General features: G+C 33.2%; 3 protein-coding genes across 5 annotated transcripts in view; all 3 read left to right on the forward strand.

Moving 5' to 3' along the window:
• The window catches only part of LOC125824494 (preprotein translocase subunit SCY1, chloroplastic), a 390,387-nt gene that overhangs the window by 264,442 nt on the left and 102,900 nt on the right, over nt 1–23,045 (forward strand). The gene's annotated exons all lie outside the window — the stretch shown is intronic.
• Nucleotides 1–23,045, forward strand: part of LOC125824507 (xylose isomerase) — a 470,700-nt gene that overhangs the window by 197,924 nt on the left and 249,731 nt on the right. The window lies entirely within an intron of this gene.
• Nucleotides 19,796–21,362, forward strand: LOC125824643 (ribonuclease S-2-like). The gene is made up of 2 exons (XM_049504041.1): nt 19,796–20,061; nt 20,844–21,362. The coding sequence occupies exons 1-2, from the start codon at nt 19,807–19,809 to the stop codon at nt 21,360–21,362; spliced, it is 774 nt and encodes a 257-aa protein (XP_049359998.1). The 5' UTR covers nt 19,796–19,806.

Raw genomic sequence — 23,045 nt, forward strand, 5'->3', positions numbered from 1 at the left:
TTGGTGTTACGTATTAGTAGAGCATGTCTATAGTACCTCTACACTTTGATCATGTAAAAGTTTGGGATGCCAAATTCAAAGCTGTAATTTTTGCCATCATCAATGATCAAATTTGAAAATTTTAAAAAAAAGTCTTACATATTAATGACACGTTTTAAAGTCGTGCGGGCTTAGATCCAAAGTAGACAATGTCATTAGCGGGCTTGACTGCTGCAGTTTGATTGAAACCATTGATCAAGTATCACTGAGCCTTTGTTTGGATAGTTTGACAATGAGGATTTTGAATTGATCTAGTCGTGATCAATGGCGAATTTATGTACTAAAAAGGGGCATGCAAATCAACGATCTCGCCTGTTGCATAGGGCTTGCTTAGTGCGGTTAACATCTCCTGTGTGGTTTGCAGGCTATTACACAGTGGGGGGTTTACCTAGTGCGCACAAAGTGCTCACCCGAAGGGGAGAGATTGTAGCGGCTACTGCGGGTTATCCTGGGATTCCAAAAAAAATAATCAACGATCTCTTCATAAAACTAGATATTTTATATATAAATTTTCTAAAATTGATATAATATTATCTAGTGATACTCATGCCTAGAGTTTCGTGATCAACATTTAGTGCGCTTAACTTAACTACTTCCATCGAGTGAACCATCTCAAATATTAGCATCCCAAACTCATATTAGTAACAAAATCTAATTAACTCGTTCATATAATTAGGTGCATCTCATAATTCATTTTCAATATATTCGACAATATCATGCCATAATTAAACATAATTATGGAAGTAAATACATGAACAAACCGAGTTAGATAGAAACATAGTTCGATAGTTCAGTCAACTAATTTATCAATATGATCAAATATATACAATCTATACATTATTGTTTATGTATATTTGATATAAGTATGCATAACCTAGATATTATATATATATATATATATATATTACAAATTAATTGAGCGAAGTGTTTAGGGCCGTAACTATCCTCTTAAATATGTGAGAAAATGAAGCAACTTGCAGTTTTAATAACTGTACAATATTATAATCACCAAAAGAAAATACATCCAATTTCACGTGAATGAAAGCAACTTTACAACATATCAAACATTTTAGGTGTGCCCAATATAAATACAACAAATAAGTATTTAATCATTCATGGATAGGACAAGGAGTCATCACTTTCATGTAAAATATAGTGATATGAATGAAAAAAATGAATTTCCGTTAATTATTTTTTCAATTTTTTTATTAAATCTAATAATCAAAGTTCGTTAAATATTGGGAAAAGGGTCAAATATGCCCTTAAATTATTCGAAAAGGTCTAGATATAACCCCGTTTAAAGTTTGGCTCACTCGTGCCCTCGCCGTCCAACTTTTCGTCTAGATATGCCCTTATAGGCGTTAAATGTCAAATGGAATTGCCACGTCATTTTTACATTACCACGTGGCATTTATATTAAAGGGAAAAAGGGTTAAATATATCCCTAAACTATTCAAAAAGGTCTAGATATACCCCATTTTAAATAAACTACCCGAGTTTTCAATAAAAAAATTTCGGTAAATCCCGAAAATGAGTAATTGACTAATAAAAAATAGGAAAAATATGAAAAAAAATATATAAAATTAACGCCAAAAATTCACAAATAAATATAGTAACCTTAAATTCAACAATTTTTTTAATTTTTTATTTCTTTTCGATAAATCCCTAAAATGAGTAATTGATTAATAAAAAATATGAAAAATATAACCTAAAAATTCAGCATAAAGTCATTTTCATATTTTTTATTAATCAATTACTCATTTTCGTGATTTATCCAAAAAAATAAAAATTTAAAAAAATTGTTGAAATTGTTGAATTTAAAGTTACTATATTTATTTGAGAATTTTTGGCGTTAATTTTATTTTATTTTTCATATTTTTCCTATTTTTTATTAGTCAATTACTCATTTTTGGGATTTACCAAAATTTTTTTGTTGAAAACGGGTCGGGTAGTTTATTTAAAAGGGTGGTATATCTAGACCTTTTCGAATAGTTTAGGGATATATTTGACCATTTTTCCTTTAATATAAATGACACGTGGTAATGTAAAAATGACGTGGCAATTCCATTTGACATTTAACGCCCATAAGGGCATATCTAGACGAAAAATTGGACGGCGAGGGCATGAGTGAGCCAAACTTTAAATAGGGGGCATAACTAGACCTTTTCGAATCGTTTAGGGGCATATTTGACCATTTTCCCTTAAATATTTGACAGAAATCAAAATGTTTTAATGCTTTTGGCAATCAAAATGGCTTAAAGATACATTTAACTGCTCTTAGACCTATATATCCTCAAACCTTATGTGATATTTTTTATTTTTTGGGAGTCAATTTAATTAACTTTTAACGCTAAATTAAATTATATTAACTTAATAATTTGAAATTAAAATTCAGATATTCAAAAACTATACACAATGTACTATATAATTCACAATTTTTTGTCATGTAAATATAATAAATATTATATTATAAAATATTGACCAAAATTAGAACGAAAAATCTGCTTGGTACTTCTAGAGCTCTAGTAATGAATGAGGCCCAAAGAAGGGTCGGATCACAATTTGTCTATTATATTACACAAATTCGACAAATCAATCCTCATGAGTTGATAGTCCTATTTGGATTTGGGCAGGAGTCGTCTATTTCTTGTAATAGTGGCCTTCAAAGGCAGATTAAAAATTTGATATTTATGAGTTTCTACCGTAAGGTCAAGTTAATATTATAATAATAAATAAATTCATGATCAAATATTTATAAATATCTTGTAAATTGATTAATATATATAGGGTCGAAAAAAAAACTACTAGATTCATGTGAACCTATACTTGAGCTTCTAGATCCACCCATTGTGATCTTCAATGCCACAAAATATCATGTTTATATTAAACTAATGAATACATAATGTTAACTTATTATCCATTGTAACCTTCAAATCCACAATATATCTTCTTTTTTTAAATTAAACTAAGTAATGAATTCATAATGTTAACTTACAATAGCATATATACTTTCACCTTAATTTATCAACTATTCACAATATATTAATATAATTTGACATAAATTTATTTTCATAATTTTATAATGATCAAGCGACGACAACTCTTACTACCATTGAAATTGTGATTTTTCAAAATAAGACACGTTATTTTTTTGTATAAAAATGAAACAAGCAATTGATAATTGAATAGTAGTGGTTCGCTTGCGAATGACGGAATTGATTGCTTCGTTTCGATAAATATTTGCACGTATCGTATATATATATATATATATATATATATATATATATATATATATATATATATATATATATATCATATCAATTTAAATTTATCATGATAAGTATTTAATAAAATGTAAACACGCAGAAATTAACTATAACTAATTGATAATTATATATACTTAAATACATACCATAGTCCATACATCTATTGGTGTGAGTAAGTTTTTTTCAAATGAGAACGAAACTTCATATGCATGTTTCTTCACATCACTCTTTTTATGAGAGTGGTCCAAATTTAATCGAACCATGCTATATCTATATATGACACATATATAATCTTATCTTGCAATTTTGTAATAAATTTATTTTTACAATTTAAGCACGTAATATTTTAATGATCAAGCAATGATAACTCTTATTCTTGCCTATATATGTTAATATCTTCCATTGAAAAATCAGTCTTAATAGGTAGACGATTCTATTTGAATATGAGTATAGGAATAGTCAATTTCTCATAATAATGACCTTTAATTTAAAGCCTCAATATATATATATATATATATATCATATTAATTATATCAAACTAATGAATTTGTCATATTAATTTCTTACATGCACTTTATTCATTTACTCTCACTTATTAGTTTATCACTTAATCAAAGTATATTAATATGATTTGATGTGAATATTTGTTTGCGTAAAAAATAATAATTAATGAGACTAAAAATTGTGTCTTCTGATTACTTTTTCTGTTATGTGTGGGGTTCAAGGACGGGTCCTCCACGTTATGTATGTATATTTTTTTTACTTCTTTTTTCTTTTTTATGTATGTATATTTTATATAATGTTATTTTGTGTTTTTGTAATAAATTTATTTTTACAATTTAAATTTGTAATTCTTTAATGATCAAGCAACAACAACTCTTATCCTTGCATACGTCAACATCTTCCTAGTAGACCAAATTGTATTTTCTTACATAAATATGCCACATTTTTTATATGTAGGAAAATGAAGCAAACAATTAATAATTGTATAATACTTTCTAAAAGAAAATATATCCAGGTGAATGAAAAATACTTTCAACATATCAAATATTTTTAGGTATGGTCCAATAATTAAAAAAATCATACTAGACTCCAGAAATAGATTAAAATCAGAAATTACAAAGCTCTATCTCTAAATATGAGTTTTCGTTGATTTGTTTTCATATGTTTTATTGATAAATATTCGATGGAGACCAAAAGGATTCAATACTTTTGACAATCAAAATTTCTTAGAGATACACCTAACAAACTATTTTAGACTCAAATAAGTCACAAGGAGCAAAAGCTACTAAGAGCCCGTTTGGATTGACTTAAAAGTTGATCAAACCTATTTTTAAGTCAGTTTTTGATTTCTAGAAGTGTTTGACAAATATAGAAAATAACTTAAAATAAGTTACAAAGTGTTTGACAAGGTAAAAAATGATTTAAAATAAGTCAAAAATGACTTAAAATAAGTCAGAAACCAAAAATAGGTTTCCCGCTACTTTTTATTTTTTGACTTAAAAATCATTTTAGTTTTGACCTTATATTTTTTACTTAAAAGCTACTTTTATTAAGCCAATCCAAATGGGCTCTAAGTTTTTTTCAAATGAGCATGCTACTTCATGTGCATATTACTTCACATCCCTCTTTATATGAGCATAGTTCGGGAAAAGATCGAACCACATTATATTTATATACCATACACATAGATTTTTATCTTGCATTTTTATATTAAATTTATGTTTGTGACTTAGGCTGTGTTGGGTATGAAGGAAAATGTTTTTCTAGAAAATATTTTCCTGGAAAACAAGTAGATTTTTGACTTATTTTCTCATGTTTGGTTGGTGAGTAGAAAATATTTTCTGAAATTTTTTTTTGAGAAATATCTTTTATTTTTACTAGAGTAGAAAATAATTTTTGAAATTGAAAATATTTTTTAAAAACAAATTTAATTATTTTTTCGGGGTGTGGGGGGGGGGGGGATCGAGGGTAGGGATGAAAAAAATAAAAATTTTGAAGTTGAAAATATTTTTTAAAAACAAACTTAATTTTTTTTTGGGGGGTGGGGGCTGGTAGGGGGGTGGGTGGGTGGAGGGGTCAAGGGTAGGGGTGAAAAAATGAAATTTTGAAGTTGAAAATATTTTTTAAAAATAAGCTTAAATTTTTTTGTGGGGGTGGGGGTGGGGGTTGGTAGGGAGGTGGGTGGTGGGGGGGTCGAGGATAAGGGTGAAAAAATGAAATTTTGAAGTTAACAATATTTTTTTAAAAAAAATTTAAATTTTTTTTGGGAGGTGGGGGGCTAGTTGGGGTGGGGGGGGCGGGGGTCAAGGGTAGAGGTGAAATAAATGAAACTTTGAAGTTGAAAATATTTTTTAAAAAGAAACTTAAATTTTTTTTTGGGAGGTGGGGGGATGGGTGGGTGGGTGGGTGGTGGTGGGGTCGAGGGTAGGGGTGAAAAAAATGAAATTTTGAAGTTTTAAATATTTTTTAAAAATAAACTTAATTTTTTTTTGAGGGGGGGATGGTAGGGGGGTGAGGGTCGAGGGTAGGAGTGAGAAAAATGAAATTTTGAAGTGAAAATATTTTTTAAAAATAAACTTAAAATTTTCTTTTGGGGGGTGAGGGCGGGGGGTGGGTTCGAGGGTAGGGTGAAAAAATGAAACTTTGAACTATGAAGTTGAAAATATTTTTTAAAAACAAACTTAATTTTTTTTTTGGGAGGTGGAGGGCTGGTTGGGGGATGGGTGGGGGGGGTGTCGAGGGTAGGGATGAAAAAAATGAAATTTTGAAGTTGATGCCAATTTGGTTCAACCGAGTGATGTTACTGATGTTGCGGCTAGAGAGGGTGTTACGGTTACTGGAACGACGATTCCGGGAGCTAATATTATTACTGAATCAGTTACTGGACAGGTAAAGTTGTCTAATTACGTGTTGCACGCACTTGATTATGTTAAATATCACTTATTTTTCGTCAAAATGAAATGATGAAAACACCAAATGATTTGATTAGGTGGCCAAGTTATGACCACCCAATTCTAAATGTGGCACTTTTTAGATTTGGAGGAAACAAATTTTTCTTAGCATGATTTTTTGGTATGCTTGGTAAATATTTTAATTATCGAGTTATAGTAATATTTTAGTTAATTTTCAAATGTGTAAATTTTATTTTTTTATAAATTTATGTCCAATTCATGGTCAAAATTACATAGTTTATTTTTTTTTATGGGGTGGTTGGGGGGAGGCTGGTTTGAGGGTGTGGACAAAATAAATTGATTTTTTTAACAAAAAATAATAATTGTAATTTAAAGTTGGAAGAGTGTTTCGGAAAATATTTTCCTTAAGTTTTGAAGAGAAGTCATTTTCCTTAAATTTGAGGAAAATGAGTTGATTTGAAAAACATTTAACCCAACCAGACATAAAAAATTAGAAAACATTTGCCAAAAAATATTTTCCTCATACCAAACACATCCTTAAGCATGCAATGTTTTAATAATCAAGCAATGTGTAATCATTTAAAATTTATTAAATATAAATTTATAAAATGATTGGAATTATATTAAATTCATTAATATATTAGTCCAAATAAATATTATGGATTAATATAATTGAGTTAATTATTTAAATTCAATAAATATGAATTTAATTAAAGTCCGCTCCATAAAGCCCATATGCCATGTTACTTAAATCTGATTGGCCGGGGGGAGTCCTCTTCTAAACACAACTCCTCTATTTTAAAACTATAAATAGGGGTCCTCATAATTCATAATAGAGGACCAAGAATTTTAAACAAGAAGCTAGAGAAAGCTCGTGGATCAAAAGCTGCAGATTTCTCTACAAGCTCAAGAGTTCAAGAATTCAAGCATTCAAGATTCAAGAACATTCAAGTCTCAAGAACGATCAAGATCAAGAACGATAAAGATCAAGAACGATCAAGATCAAGACCGCCGGATTCAAGATCAAGCTCGAAGCCCTTGAATTCAATTAGAAAGTCAAGATCAAGATAAAGTTCAAGTCAAGATCAAGTTCAAGATCAAGATCAAGTCCAAGTCCAAGTTCAAGTTCAAGATAAAGATTAAGATCAAGATAAATCTCAAGTTCTAGATCAAGCTCAAGAGCCCTTGAATTATATTTGAAAAGGCGAATTCAGAGGAATAATAGAGATTGTAACACTCGCACTTTGAAATAATAAATACGATTGTTGCTATAATTTTCCGTTCTTGATTATTGTTTTCTCGACGCGAATTTTATTGTCTACAAATTCTGGCACGCCCAGTGGGACAATCTCTACCTCTCATCTCAACTTTTCAAGCATCAAAGAATATTGAGATGACTTCTATGAAGAACAACTCTCGATCAACTGCCTCTAAGGCTACTAGCTCCAAGTTACCTTTGGAAGTTTCGGAGCTGTTACGAGAAGCAAGACTGCTACACTAGGACAACAAACACTTCAAGTGTCATCCGCATCAACTCCAGTTTTTGGGTCTACTACTCCAAAAATATCAAGTGTCTCCGCAAACGCTTTAGAAGGAGGAAGCAGTGTTGCTGAAAAGATCAAGAAGACATTGGCTCTCCTTGAGCAATCTGGTTCCAAGAACTCTACCACAAGGGAGAGCTATGATTCAACGAACGAGTCACCTCCACGTGCATCGCGTAATGTGAGTCCACTGAAGATCAACTTACGCGACAATCCATGCTACTCTCCTACATCTCCAATGATCATGCAAACAATGGTGGCTGCTGCTTCTTCCTCTGAGGAACAACTCGCAAATCTGACGAAGTTGGTTGAAGGATTGACAAAGCATGTACAACACCAAGAGTCTAGAATCGATAAGTTGATGGATCGAATGGAAGGACTTTTAGATGGAGAAGCAAGTCATGCGCCCGGAAAATGTGTTGAAGTTCAAGAGATTGGAGATCCTGCAAAGAAAGCACCGATTGTTAATGAGATGCCAGTTTCTTCTGAAGGAATGATCCCACTCGATCGCTTGAAGGAGTTCATTGAAGGCACAATCAAAGATAAGTATGAAGTCTTCACCAAGTCTTCTCATATGTATGCCAAGCCATACACTGCAAGAATTGATAACTTAAAAATGTCTGCTGGTTATCAACCCCCAAAATTTCAACAATTTGAGGGTAGAGGAAATCCAAAGCAACATGTTGCACACTTTGTGGAGAAATGTAATAATGCTGGAACATATGGAGACTATCTTGTCAAGCAGTTTGTCCGGTCTCTAAAAGGAAATGTCTTTGATTGGTATACAGATCTTGAGCCCAATTCTATTGATAGTTGGAAACAACTAGAGCACGAGTTTCTCAATCGATTCTATAGCACGAGGCGTACTGTAAGCATGGTAGAACTTACGAATACTCGCCAAAGGAAGGATGAACCAGCCATAGACTTCATAAATCGATGGAGGAACGCGAGCCTGAATTGCAAGGATAGGCTTAGTGAAGCTTCTGCAATAGAAATGTGTATCCAAGGGATGCACTGGGAGCTTCTTTATATCTTACAAGGAATAAAACCAAAATCCTTTGAAGATCTAGCTACTCGTGCTCATGATATGGAGTTGAGCATGTCCTCTGCAGGAAATGATATGACGTTTGTCCATGACCCTCGCAAAGGAAGAGACAAGCAGGAACCTAAGAGATGGAGCAAATTTATGCCCAAGAACGACAACAAAGAGTCAATGAATGTTAATGTGTCACCTGTAAAGTTCACTACGAAGGAAGGGAAGAAGCAAAGTGTGAGAACAAGTTCTCAAGCGCGTTCAGACCAAAAATCAATCCTAAGGGAAATGCAAGAAAAGGAATACCCCTTCTTTGATTCTGATGTTTCTGATATTTTCGATGAGTTGCTTGAATTAAAGCTCATTGAGTTGCCAGAGATGAAGCGGCCTGATGAAGCTGGAAAAGTTGATGACCCAAATTATTGCAAATATCATAGACTTATGAGTCATCCTCTTGAAAAATGTTTTGTCTTCAAGGATAGAGTGATGCGATTGGTTAGAGAAAAGAAGATTGTCATTGATGATGAGAAAGCTAGTTCTAATCAAATCTCCATCACATTCGGCTCGCTCGATCCGATCCAAATACATATCGCTAAAAAGCATGAAGAAGAGTCATTGGAGCTAGACAAATCTCAAGTTGATATAGATGGTGATGAAGGCTGGATTCTTGTGACTAGGCGAAGACGCAACAAGTCAAGCTTACAAAAAGAATCATGTGAGAAACCAAGTAGAAAGAAAATGGTAAAGAAACCGGTGAAGCAGAAATCAATCAAGCGCCCAAAGAAGGCGAAGGTAGAAGTGCATCACTACCAGAAACCCCGACATCCTGTAACTCTAGAAAAATTCTTACCAAGTTGGTTGCGCACAAAGTCTACTCAAGAAAATGTCGAGGCATCATGTTTTAATGCTGATAAAGAAGAAACAATGAAGGTGTCTCCAACTGACAGAGAAGGAACAACGAGAGAATCCTCACCAAAAGTGTCTCCTAGTGGCGAAGAAAAAGCAACAAGGAAAATCTCGTCAATGATGGCTCCTTCATCTTCTGAAAAGCCTATTGAACCTTCTTCCCAAGAAACTTATACATGTGATACAAAAATCACATTCACAGATAACGATCTTCTGTTTGGTGAAGCACTACACAATCGTCCTTTGTATATGGTTGGTCACGTGCGAGAGAAGAAGATAAATAGAATCTTGATAGATGAAGGATCTGGAGTCAACATCCTGCCTATCCACAGATTGAAAGAACTCGGCATCACGACCGAAGAACTTAGTGAAAGTCGTTTGTTGATACAAAGATTCAATCAAGGAGGACAGAGGTCCATAGGCTCTATTAAATTAGAAATTCACATGGAAGATTTGCGATCAAGCGCGTGGATGCACGTGATCGATGCAAAGACTTCATACAATATATTACTTGGTAGGCCTTGGGTACATGAGAATAGAATTGTCTCATCTTCTTACTATCAATGTTTGAAGTATCTTGAAGACGGGATTGAAAGGAAGATAGTTGCAGACGATAATCCTTTCACCGAAGTTGAGACGCACTTTGCCGATGCAAAATTCTACTTGAAGAGTTATGTTGTTAAAGGGAAAAAATCTAATGATGTCAAATCAACTAAGTCTGACAAGATCACAAGCAAAATAATCGATACAGCTGTCAAAAAGGTAAAAGTTGACACTAAAGTACTTTGTCCCAATCTCAATGAAGGGAAGACCATGTCTTCAAAGAAGAATCTGACTTCTGGACTTCGCTATGTTCCAAAAGTAAAGAAAGAAGAAGTCAAATCATCTAACCTTCAAGAAGATGCATTAAAAGGACTAACTTTTCCTATCAGACGGATTGATGCAATAAACTTGCCTTCAAAGCTGTCAATAAAGACAATCGCTCAAAATCAAGTGCGAGATGTAGCACTCCCTACAAAACGCACGGGAGAAGGTTTTGATCCTAATGATTACAAGTTATTTGCGAAGGCTGGATATAACCCTAATGAGCCATCAATATTAGGGAAACTCCCATCAGTTGATAAAACCAGGCAAGCACGTGAGGGCATAGGCTATAACCAACCACCACCAGTTCGCATCTCCATAAGAAGAGCAAGTAATAATCATATAACTTTTGAAGATGATGTTGCTGCTCCAAATAGAAAGCTTTCCGTCTTTGATCGACTCGGAGAATCGACTGCAAGAACTTCTGTGTTCAAGAGATTAGGTCCATTGAAGAAAAACAAGAATCTGATAAGTTATTTAAAAGTTACAACGCCTGCTTCACAGTTGGTTCGAAAGGGTTTCAAAAGTTTAATTCCTTCTAGAATGAGGCGACGAGTGGAACTTGTAGTTTCATGTAAAGAGGAGCTTAAGGCAAAGGTTCGCACCGTAGTTTACACCAAGGAGCGCGAGGAAGATGAAGAAAGTGTAGGCTCCTCAAATCATGTTACAATCCAAAATGAGTACGATTCTCTGCCTCAAATAAAAATTGATGAAGAGTTAGAAGATATTGTCTGGTGTTGTCATATATCTGTCAATGACAATGATCCTTTAGAAGAGGAAGATGTTGGAGATGCTCCACCGGAACTTGAAGAAGGAGTAAAGACCACAATAGACCCTTTGAAAGAAGTTAACATTGGCACTGATGAAGACCCAAGGCCAACTTACTTGAGTGCCTTTCTAGAAGTTGATGAAGAAATCGCTTATATGAATATACTCAAAGAATATAGAGATGTCTTCGCTTGGAGTTATAAAGAAATGCCTGGATTAAATCCTAAAGTAGCGGTCCATCAGTTGGCAATCAAAAATGGTTCTCGTCCCATTAAACAAGCTCAAAGACGTTTTAGGCCAGACTTGGTTCCATTGATAGAAAATGAAGTTAATAAACTCATTGAGGCAGGCTTTATTCGTGAGGTTAAATATCCTACATGGATTTCAAGTATTGTTCCTGTGAAGAAGAAGAATGGTCAAATTCGAGTATGTGTTGACTTTAGAGATCTTAATAATGCATGCCCTAAAGATGAGTTTCCTCTTCCCATTCCAGAGCTGATGATTGATGCCACCACTGGATATGAGGCAATGTCGTTCATGGACGATTCTTCTGGCTAAAATCAAATCCGCATGGCTCCAAAGGATGTAGAACTCACCGCATTTCGCACACCTAAGGGTATTTATTGCTACAAAGTGATGCCATTTGGTTTAAAGAATGCTGGTGCTACATATCAAAGGGCTATGCAAAATATATTTGATGACTTGCTCCATAAAAATGTTGAATGTTATGTGGATGACCTGGTGGTAAAATCCAGAAAGAGGAGTGATCATTTGAAAGACTTAAGAATGGTGTTTGAGTTGCTTCGAAGATATCAACTAAGGATGAATCCATTGAAGTGTGCCTTTGGAGTTACTTCTGGAAAGTTCCTTGGCTTCATTGTGAGACATCGAGGAATTGAAATTGATCAAGCCAAAGTTGATGCAATATTGAAGATGCCTGCACCTCAAAACATTCATGAGTTAAAAAGTCTCCAAGGAAAGCTAGCCTACTTGAGGAGGTTCATCTCAAACCTAGCAGGACGATGCCAACCATTTGGTCATCTCATGAAGAAAGGCGCTCCTTTTAATTGGGATGAAACATGTAGCAATGCCTTTAAAAGTATCAAGTCATATCTAGCAAAACCTCCAGTTTTGGCAGCCCCTATACCTGGAAAGCCATTGATACTCTATATTGCGGCACAAAAAAGGTCCGTAGGAGCCATGTTAGCTTAAGAGAATAGTGAAGGCAAAGAAAACTCTCTTTACTACTTGAGTAGAACGATGACACCAAATGAGCTGAACTATTCACCGATTGAAAATTTGTGCTTGGCGCTAGTCTTCTCAATTCAAAAGATGAAGCATTATTTTCAAGCCCATGTTGTTCGTCTTATTTCTAGAGCAAATCCCATCAAGTTTGTTATGTCGAAACCTGTCCTTAGTGATCGACTAGCAAGATAGTACCTCTAATTCCAACAGTTTGAGATCGTGTACATCCCTCAAAAAGCTGTGAAAGGACAAGCATTGGCGGATTTCTTGGCAGACCATTCGATACCGAATGATTGGGAGTTAACTGATGAGCTTCCTGATAAAGATGCAATGTTAATTGAAGTTCTACCTCCTTGGAAAATGTACTTTGATGGAGCTGCACATCGTGGCGGAGCTGGTGCTGGTGTAGTGTTCATTACTTCACAAGAAGAGATCCTACCATTCTCATTTTCTTTGAAGCAATGTTGCTCCAATAATGTCGCTGAATACCAAGCGTTGATACTTGGACTTGAGATGGCCGTTGATATGAAGCAATTAAACTTACAAGTCTTTGGTGACTCTCAGTTGGTGATCAACCAACTCTTGGGAAGTTATGAGGTGAAGAAGCCTGAATTGCGTCCTTATCATGATTATGCTCAAAAGTTGATAGGATGTCTTGGAGATGTAACCCTTCAACATGTGCGTAGAACGGAGAATAAGAAAGCTGATGCATTGGCTGCTCTAGCTTCAACGCTAACCCTTCCTGATCAGACGCAAGTGACTATCTGTCAAAAATGGATAGTACCACCGCCAAATGAGGAAGAATGTACAGAAAATGAGTTTAATCATTTCGTCGTCGTTTCTAAAGCCGTGAAGGAAGAGTGGAGACAACTCATTATTAACTACATGTGTTATGGGATACTTCCAGAAGATCCAAGGAGAAGGACTGACATTCGTCGTCGTGCACCTCGCTTCCTTTATTACAAGGACACATTATATAGAAGATCATTTGAGGGTGTACTATTACGATGATTGGGAGAGGAAGAAGCAATTCAGGCTTTGCAAGAAGCACACTCAGGAGTGTGTGGATCACATCAATCTGGACCAAAACTCCACTTTCACATAAAGAGAATGGGGTATTATTGGCCAACTATGGTGAAGGATTGCTTAGATTATGCTCGGAGGTGCGATGCTTGTCAATTTCATGCGAATTTTATACATCAGCCGCCCGAAGTATTGCACCCAACTATTGCATCTTGGCCATTTGACGCTTGGGGACTGGATGTTGTGGGACCACTACCAAAATCTTCTGGTGGACACTTGTACATCTTGGCTGCAACAGATTACTTCTCAAAATGGGCTGAAGCTGTCGCTCTTAAAGAAGTGAAGAAAGAGAATGTTGCAAATTTTATCCGAGTGAATATCATATATCACTTTGGCATCCCTCGCTACATAATAACGGACAATGGCAAGCCATTTGATAACAAGTTAATGAACAAAATTTGTGATCTCTTTTGCTTCAAGCAATGTAAATCTTCTATGTATCATGCTGCAGCCAATGGTCTTGTCTATGCAACCTTCTGAAGAAAGTTGTCTCCAAGTCCAAACAGGATTGGCATGAAAGAATGGAAAAAGCTTTGTGGGCATGTAGGACAACATACCACACACCAACTCAAGCAACACCATATTCACTTGCTTTCGGAGTTGAAGTAGTCCTGCCACTCGAGTGTCAAATACCTTTCTTAAGATTTGCTATTCAAGAAGGGCTCACTGAAGAAGAAAATGCTCAACTGCGTCTTGCTGAGTTAGAAGCACTTGATGAAAAGAGGCTAGAAGCCCAACAAAACCTTGAATGTTATCAAGCTCGTCTATCTCGTGCTTTTAATAAGAAAGTTTGCTTGAGGTGTTTCCAAGTTGGAGACCAAGTTCTCGCAGTAACAAGACCCATCATTACTTCGCACAAGTCTGGGGGCAAATTTACGTCAAAATGGGATGGATCGTATGTTGTACAAGAAGCATATTCATTTGGTTCTTACAAGCTTGTTGATGTAGATGGCGTAATGATTAGTCCTATTAATGCAAAATTCCTAAAGAGGTACTACCCTTGAAGTAAGATGATGCTCCTTAAGGTACGAGCCTAAACTGCATGTCACTCCTGGCCCGCAAGAGTATAAACTGTGTACGGCACATAAAAAAAAAAAAAAATCACTCAATTCCCCAGAACTACGTTGTGACTTGATCCTCTTCACTGAGGTACATAGGCGCTTAGAATATATCCTAAGTTCAGTTGCATGAGTGTCAAAAAACCACATGTTCCCACTTGATCTGTCACATGACAACCAAAGCGGGAAGTATTTTGTTTTATCTTTTGTCCCATCAAACTTTAGACTTGTACGAAGTATTCATTGGTCAATAGATGGGGGCAAACCTTTAAAAAAAATGATGAGTTCGGTTAACAACATGCTTGAAGTTTCTTTAAAATTGAAGTCTTCAAATTCTTCAAGTCTGCAAGTTAAAGTCTTCAAATCCTCCAAGTATACAGGATGAAGGTCTTCAAGTCTTCCAAGTATGCAAGTTGAAGTCTTCAAATCCTCCAAGTATACAGGCTGAAGGTCTTCAAGTCTTCCAAGTATGCAATTTGAAGTCTTCAAATCCTCCAAGTATACAGGCTGAAGGTCTTCAAGTCTTCCAAGTATGCAAGTTGAAGTCTTCAAATTCTTCAAAGTCTGCAAGTTGATGTCTTCAAATTCTTCAAGTCTGCAAGTTGATGTCTTCAAATTCTTCAAGTCTGCAAGTTGATGTCTTCAAAGTCTTCTAAGTATGCAAGTTGAAGTCTTCAAATCCTTCAAGTATACAGGCTGAAGGTCTTCAAGTATTCCAAGTATGCAAGTTGAAGTCTTCAAATTCTTCAAAGTTTGCAAGTTGATGTCTTCAAATTCTTCAAGTCTGCAAGTTGATGTCTTCAAATTCTTCAAGTCTGCAAGTTGAGGTCTTCAAATTCTTTAAGCTTGCAAGTTGAAGTCTTCAAATTATTCGAAGTTTGAAAGTTGAAGTTTTTCAAGTCTTGACCTCTAAATTACCTTCCTTAAGGTGAGGATGCGTATCCATCCTCTTTTCACATTAAGGATACTATAAAGTTACCTTTCCTTAGGGCGGGGATGCGTATCCATCCTCTTTTCGCCTTTAAAGAATACATTTAGATTACCTTTCTTAGGGCGGGGATGGGTATCCATCCTCTTTTTCGCCTTAAAGAATACCTTTAGATTACCTTTCTTAGGGCGGGGATGAGTATCCATCCTCTTTTCGCCTTAAAGAATACCTTTCTTAGGGCGGGGATGAGTATCCATCCTCTTTTCACCTTAAAGAATACCTTTAGATTACCTTTCTTAAGGCGGGGATGCGTATCCATCCTCTTTTCGCCTTAAGAATACCATAAATTACCTTTCTTAGGGCGGGGATGTGTATCTATCCTCTTTCGCCTTAAGAATATCAGCTGCATGACAGAATTTAAAGTTAACTTCAAAAAATCACCTAGAAAGATTCTGAAGGTATTAAACCTTGAATTTCGGATATATTGTAGACCTTTGTGTCTAGATTCTAAATAATCAAGCGGCTTGTGATTTCGTCGTTCCTACATCAAGACACAGGAGTTTTAGTAAAGCCACACAAATCTGGAATTTTCAGCATGACAGAATTTAAAGCTAACTAAAAAAAAAATCATCTAGAAATATTCTGAAGGTATTAAATTCCGAATTTTGGATATGTTAGAGATCGAGAAGTCTAGTTTCTGAAAAATCAAACCGTTCTTGATTTCGATTTTTCTACAATGAGATATGAATTTTCTACGACAAACGTGTCAAGCTGTAGAAAGGGTGACGAAAATCAGAAAAAGGGAGGAAAACTACCTTGAATTATGCCCCTTTCGTCACAGGCTCGTAGCTCACAATCTGCAATTGAAGACAAAATTATGGATACTATGTGTCTATTTATAGATGTCATGTGGTGGGAATAAAATCTCTCTCTTAGTCCAATTACAATTCCTTTTTTGCTAGGACAATGAAAAAGGATATGAATTTGAAATTAAGTGGGACTACAATTCCTAGTTCAACTACATTTTGAATTTAAATGGCATCATAAAATCCCTCTCCTAGACTAATAGCAATTCCTTTTTGGCTATGCTAAAGTAATTGACGGAAATATAGTCCTAGTCAAATTGGTTTTCTTATTGCTTTTTAACAAGCATATATTTGCCTCCTATCATGATTCAAATTGGTCAAATATATGTTTGAAAGTGGTAGATTCACGTGCCCACTCCAAATTACATGTATTGGAGTCAGACAACAAATTAAACATTGCAGGGGAATCTCAAATAAATTATTATTTAATTAATACTTCAAGTCTAGTCTTTGAAAGATAAAATATCTCGACAAGACTTGAAGCAGGGGGCATTTGTAATCATTTAAAATTTATTAAATATAAATTTATAAAATGATTGGAATTATATTAAATTCATTAATATATTAGTCCAAATAAATATTATGGATTAATATAATTGAGTTAATTATTTAAATTCAATAAATGTGAATTTAATTAAAGCCCGCTCCATAAAGCCCATATGCCATGTCACTTAAATCTGATTGGCCGGGGGGAGTCCTCTTCTAAACACAACTCCTCTATTTTAAAACTATAAATAGGGGTCCTCATAATTCATAATAGAGGACCAAGAATTTTAAACAAGAAGCTAGAGAAAGCTCGTGGATCAAAAGCTGCAGATTTCTCTACAAGCTCAAGAGTTCAAGAATTCAAGCATTCAAGATTCAAGAACATTCAAGTCTCAAGAACGATCAAGATCAAGACCGCCGGATTCAAGATCAAGCTCGAAGCCCTTGAATTCAATTAGAAAGTCAAGATCAAGATAAAGTTCAAGTCAAGATCAAGTTCAAGATCAAGATCAAGTCCAAGTTCAAGTTCAAGATAAAGATTAAGATCAAGATAAATCTCAAGTTCTAGATCAAGCTCAAGAGCCCTTGAATTATATTTGAAAAGGCGAATTCAGAGGAATAATAGAGATTGTAACACTCGCACTTTGAAATAATAAATACGATTGTTGCTATAATTTTCCGTTCTTGATTATTGTTTTCTCGACGCGAATTTTATTGTCTACACAATGATAACTCTTATTCTTGCAAACGTTAATATCTTCAAGTGGACCATTAATTGAGGTATATAGTGTTTTCTTACATGAATAAAGCATGCACATTTTGTCTAATATTTAAACAAAATTGACAAATCAGTCACGAGTAGATGGTCCTATTTTTTTATTTTTTTATTTTTGATTAGTCCATTTCTTATTATAGTGACCTTCAAAGCCACAAAATATTAATTATATCAAACTAATAAATTTGTAATATCGACTTTCTACATGCACTTTTATTCATTTACTTCCTCCCTTAGTTTATCATCTAACCATAGTAACTTGATATGCATAGTATATGAGTCATTCACATTGTATCTACCTATAGCATAAATATAATCTCTTGTATTTTTGTGATAAGATTATTTTTATAATTTTAACTCATAAACTTTTTAATAATCAAATGACGATACCTCTTATTCTATGTCACTATCTTCCTAGTGGACCAATTTTTGTTTTCTCACATAAATAAAACACGTTTTTTATATTTGTGAAAATGAAGCAAACAATAAATAATTGTATGGAGGAGGTGCTATAATACTATCATGTAGTTGATACGCGTCCATTTGATTTTTGATGGACCACATTGATTTTCTTGACTAAATAACATTAACTATGGTTATTACTAATTCTCATTTGTTTTTGGCTTAAGTCATCTGCGGCCCATTAAAGTTGTCCGCATAATTCACTTAGACACCTCAACCAGGGCTAGTACCTATTGAACACTTTTATTTATTCAAAACTTATTCCTATTAGATATTTTTCGAGAATAAGTAAATAAAATAAAGTGTGTGTAATACACTTGTTGTGATGTGGCAAAATGACTAATTAAAAGATAACATGTGGCGTTGGGCCCAACAATTTTCCAAAATTATTTCAAATAAATTTTTCATCTATTTTTTTTTTTTATAAAAATAAAAATAAATGAGTAGCCCAACCCTACCCCATCCCCCTTTCTTCTTCATCTTCTTCCTAGCAAGATTTTATTTCTCAAAGGACTAAATTCAATTCTTTGTTAGTTACTTTCATAATTATTTTTTATTCCTAATACGTGAGATCAATATATTCAAAGAGACTGATACAAGAATGATGAAGAAAGACATTGTCAATCGTCTTGAGATCGATTACAAAGAGAAATCGAGAGGACCTAAATTAATTTTATTGAATCAATATGATATTATGTTTGATAATTTTAGTGGATGTACATTTTAATTTGAATGGTAATATTTGTTCGAAGGTGACTGAGATGGACGTCGATCGGCTAACTTTTTTCAGTCCGATTTTCTTTCTTCTTTTTTTTCCTCCAAATTTAATTAGCTGATTCAATTTTTATTTTTTAATAAATGTTGAAAAGAAATAGAATAGAAAAAGAAAAGAAAAAAATGGAGTGCAGTGGTCTTCATGGAGAAGACGACTTACAGGGGTGGGGTGGGGGATCTTTTTTTTTTTTTTTTTTTTTTTTTTTAAGAATTAGTATTACTTTTAAATATATATTTGTTAAAGTTAAATTATTTAAATGCCAAGTGGCACTCAAAGAAGAAAAGGTATTAAGTTTTTTTGGAAAAAATAAAAATAAAACATTATTTAAGTTTTTTCACGCGCTCAGCGGAAGTGTAAAACACTTATTTTGTCACATCAACATTTTGTGTTTAATAGGTATACTTCTTGAACAATTCAGGTGTTCAATAGGTAGTAGTTATAGTTGAGGTGTTTAAGTGAAATATGCGGACAATTTTAAGGGGCTGCAGATGACTTAAGCCTTTTTTTAAAAAAAATTGATTGAATTATCAGCCCTGATCGATTTTAAAATTTACCTTTTTTTCTTGTCTATTAAACGACGAAGTCAGTCGATTTTTTATCGATAGAGTCAATCGCTTTTTAAACCGGTCAACTTTTTCCCGACTCACCTAATTCGGTTGGTTTTTAAACCGATCGCGTTGTATCGGAAAGGCCCTAGGGTAGGTGGGGGTGGGGGTATTTTTTTAAAATAGAGAAAGGACCTTATAATAAACCATCTATAAATTCTCATATGATTCTTTTATCTTAAAAAAAATATATGAAAATGAAGAACCTTTCACTCTTATTTCTCACTCATCTCACACTATTTTTCATTTGTGTTTGTTCACAAAATATAGCACAAACACAATTTGTTTATAAATGGTCAGAAACTTATTGTAATAAGGATACCCCAGTGGGATGTACACAAATTCCTCCTCTCAAATTCACTTTGAATGGTTTTTGGGGCACAGATCCCAATGGAAATATTCAACAAGGTTGTAGAGATCCAGAAACACGTGATTGGAACAAAGTGGTATGATTTTATTTTTTTTATTAACAATAATTCTATAATACTAAAATTTCCTTGCCAAGTTACATGAAATTGATTTTCGAAAGTTCACAGAAAAATTATTGCTAATTAATCGATGTGATTGAGAAGTAAAATTAGTCTGATAAAGATGTGGTTCTCTTCTTTCATCCTTGCATTAATGTAGAAATTTGATTTGACCGATGTATTCTATCGAATATTTATGATTTTCTATGAAAATTCGTCAGAATCAGTACGTGAAGAACCAACATTTCATTGAAAATATGTGTATTTTTAGTAAGCTATATTATTGTGTACTTTGGAAAGTATAAATATAATTTGTGTCCATCTCATATATAAAAGATCATTTTTCTTAAAAGATATTATTATTAATTACTATAATGTCTTTCATAGCTCATACATATGTTGATCGTGTGATAACCTCCTCTAAAAGATCAAATTGTTAGGTACACTATGTTTTTATTAATTTGATTATTTTCTATAAGTCAAACATGTGAAAATTCTTTTTTATTTTTCCTTCTAATGGGTGGAGGTCATGAGATTTAGACCCTGGATTCCTACATGCCCTAATGTACCACGTTGAATTGTGCAATCATCTCATTTTATCTAAAAGTTAACACTGTCAGACATATTTAACTATATCTTCAACAGTACTAACAAATGTTCATGTTTATTAAACGGGGTCAATATAATAAATCATCTTATCTAGAAAATAATTCATGCCTCTGCCGCTCCTAATAAGATAGTTCAAATTTTATATGTCACAGTTTGATACGGCGATGATAAATCAACTCAACTCATTTTGGCCCTCTCTCACTAACCAAGATCCCAAAGCCTTATGGAAGGAAGCTTGGAATACATATGGAACATGCACAATACAAAAGTTCAAAACTCCAACACAATATTTCAATAGGGCTTCAAGATTGGCTAAAGAAATTGGAGATTTATTACAAAGTCATTTAATAAACTCAAATGGAATAGTCCCTTGTGACTCTGCTACATACAACAACGTTGAAATCTTGAACTCAATCAAACAAGTTTCAAAAAATAAGGATGTGTCTTTTACTTGCAAAGACATTAATACAACTCATGCTTATTTGAATCAAGTTACATTTTGCTACACAAATGATGCAAAGCATTTTGTGAATTGTCCAACTTCTGTTACTAACAAACGTTGTCGTGTTCAAAACATTATTGTTCCTCGTCCTTCACCTCCAAAGGTACGTGCTTTCTTCGACATTACAACAAAAGAGATATTTAGTGATAATAAATATTCTAATGATTAAGCAATGATAACTCTTATTCTTGCATATGTTAATATCTTCCATTGAAAAATCAGTCTTAATAGGTAGATCCTATTTGAATTTGAGTATAGGAATAGTCAATCTCTTATAATAGTGACCTTTAATTTAAAGCCACAATATCTATATATATATATATATAAAATAATAAGCCACAATCCAACTATGATTGTAACTATCTTGTTAGCTTTCAACCAAAAGCTAACAAGATTTTTAGTTACATATTTATTATTTAGTTAAATAATAAATATGTCATTTCTATATATATTTATTACTCATTCCTTTTGAATTTGTTAATCTGATTTTGATCTGACACATAGTTTACGAAAGTAAATTAGATTTTGAGAAAAAACATTAAGTGATACATGAAGTTGTCCCAAATTTTCAAAAAGACACATTAACTTTGCGTGCGTCCTATTACCCCACAAAACATTCAAAATCACAATAAATACACATTTTTTACACAATATTTTCACTTTGGACAAAAATATCCTTTGAATGTGCAATTTCTTAAAAACAATAAGTCGGACCCATTATTGATGTATTCAAGGATGCTTTGGTCATTTCCTATGATGAATTCGTTTTGAAGTTGTCCCAGATTTTCAAAAAGACACATTAACTTTGCGTGCGTCCTATTACCCCACAAAACATTCAAAATCACAATAAATACACATTTTTTACACAATATTTCCACTTTGGACAAAAATATCCTTCGAATGTGCAATTTCTTAAAAACAAAAAGTCGGACCCATTATTGATGTATTCAAGGATGCTTTGGTCATTTCCTATGATGAATTCGTTTTGTTTGTTTCTTTTAAATTTATTTTACTATACTAAATAATTCTATAAAATATTATGAATCACGATAATTAATTACTTAAATATTTAAAAGATATAAAAATATATAAAAAATCTGATTGACTCTTCAAATTTTACCGGTGACACATAAATTGGGACAAATGAAATAATATATATTATTTCAAAATTTCTTAGAAAGTACCATCAATTACAGTAATTAACAGCTAGAAATATTTCAAAGACAAAAAAAATTGATTGAATCTCAAAAAAAATTTAGTACTACATAAATTGAAAAAGAAGAAATGACCTCTATTATTTGAAAATGGCGTAAAAGTATTACAAATCATACAATAAGAATTAACAATTTAAAATTTTAAAAGACTTTAATGCTTTATACTTATTCTATTTCCACTTTGGACAAAAATATCCTCCCAATATGCATATTTTTTTATAAAAAAAGTGGGACCCATTATTGATGTATTCAAGGATGCTTTGGTAATTTTCCTATGATGAATTCGTTTTGTTTGTTGTTTAATTTTTTTAAAATAATTGTATAAAATATTATAAATCACAATAATTATTTACTTAAATATTCAAAAGATATAAAAATATGTAAAAGATCTGATTAACTCTTCAAATTTTATCGGTGACACATAAATTGGACAAATGAAATAATATATATTATTTGAAAATTACTTAGAAAGTACAATAATTTACAGTATTTAACAATAGAATATTTTAAAGACAAAAAAAAATGATTGAATCTTGAAATTTTATTAGTACCACATAAATTGAGAAAGAAGAAATAACCTTTATTATTTCAAAATTGCGTAAAAGATATTACAAATCATACAACAATAATTACCAATT

The sequence above is a fragment of the Solanum verrucosum genome, unplaced genomic scaffold, assembly GCF_900185275.1.
Source record: "Solanum verrucosum unplaced genomic scaffold, falcon-dt-bn FXZP01000022.1, whole genome shotgun sequence".
In the NCBI taxonomy this organism is placed as follows: domain Eukaryota; kingdom Viridiplantae; phylum Streptophyta; class Magnoliopsida; order Solanales; family Solanaceae; genus Solanum; species Solanum verrucosum.

Coding starts and splice junctions, on each gene's coding strand:
- LOC125824643 (XM_049504041.1), top strand. CDS start 19,807: ATGAAAATGAAGAACCTTTCACTCTTATTTCTCACTCATCTCACACTA. Junction 20,062..20,843: donor CACGTGATTGGAACAAAGTG/GTATGATTTTAT, acceptor TATATGTCACAG/TTTGATACGGCGATGATAAA.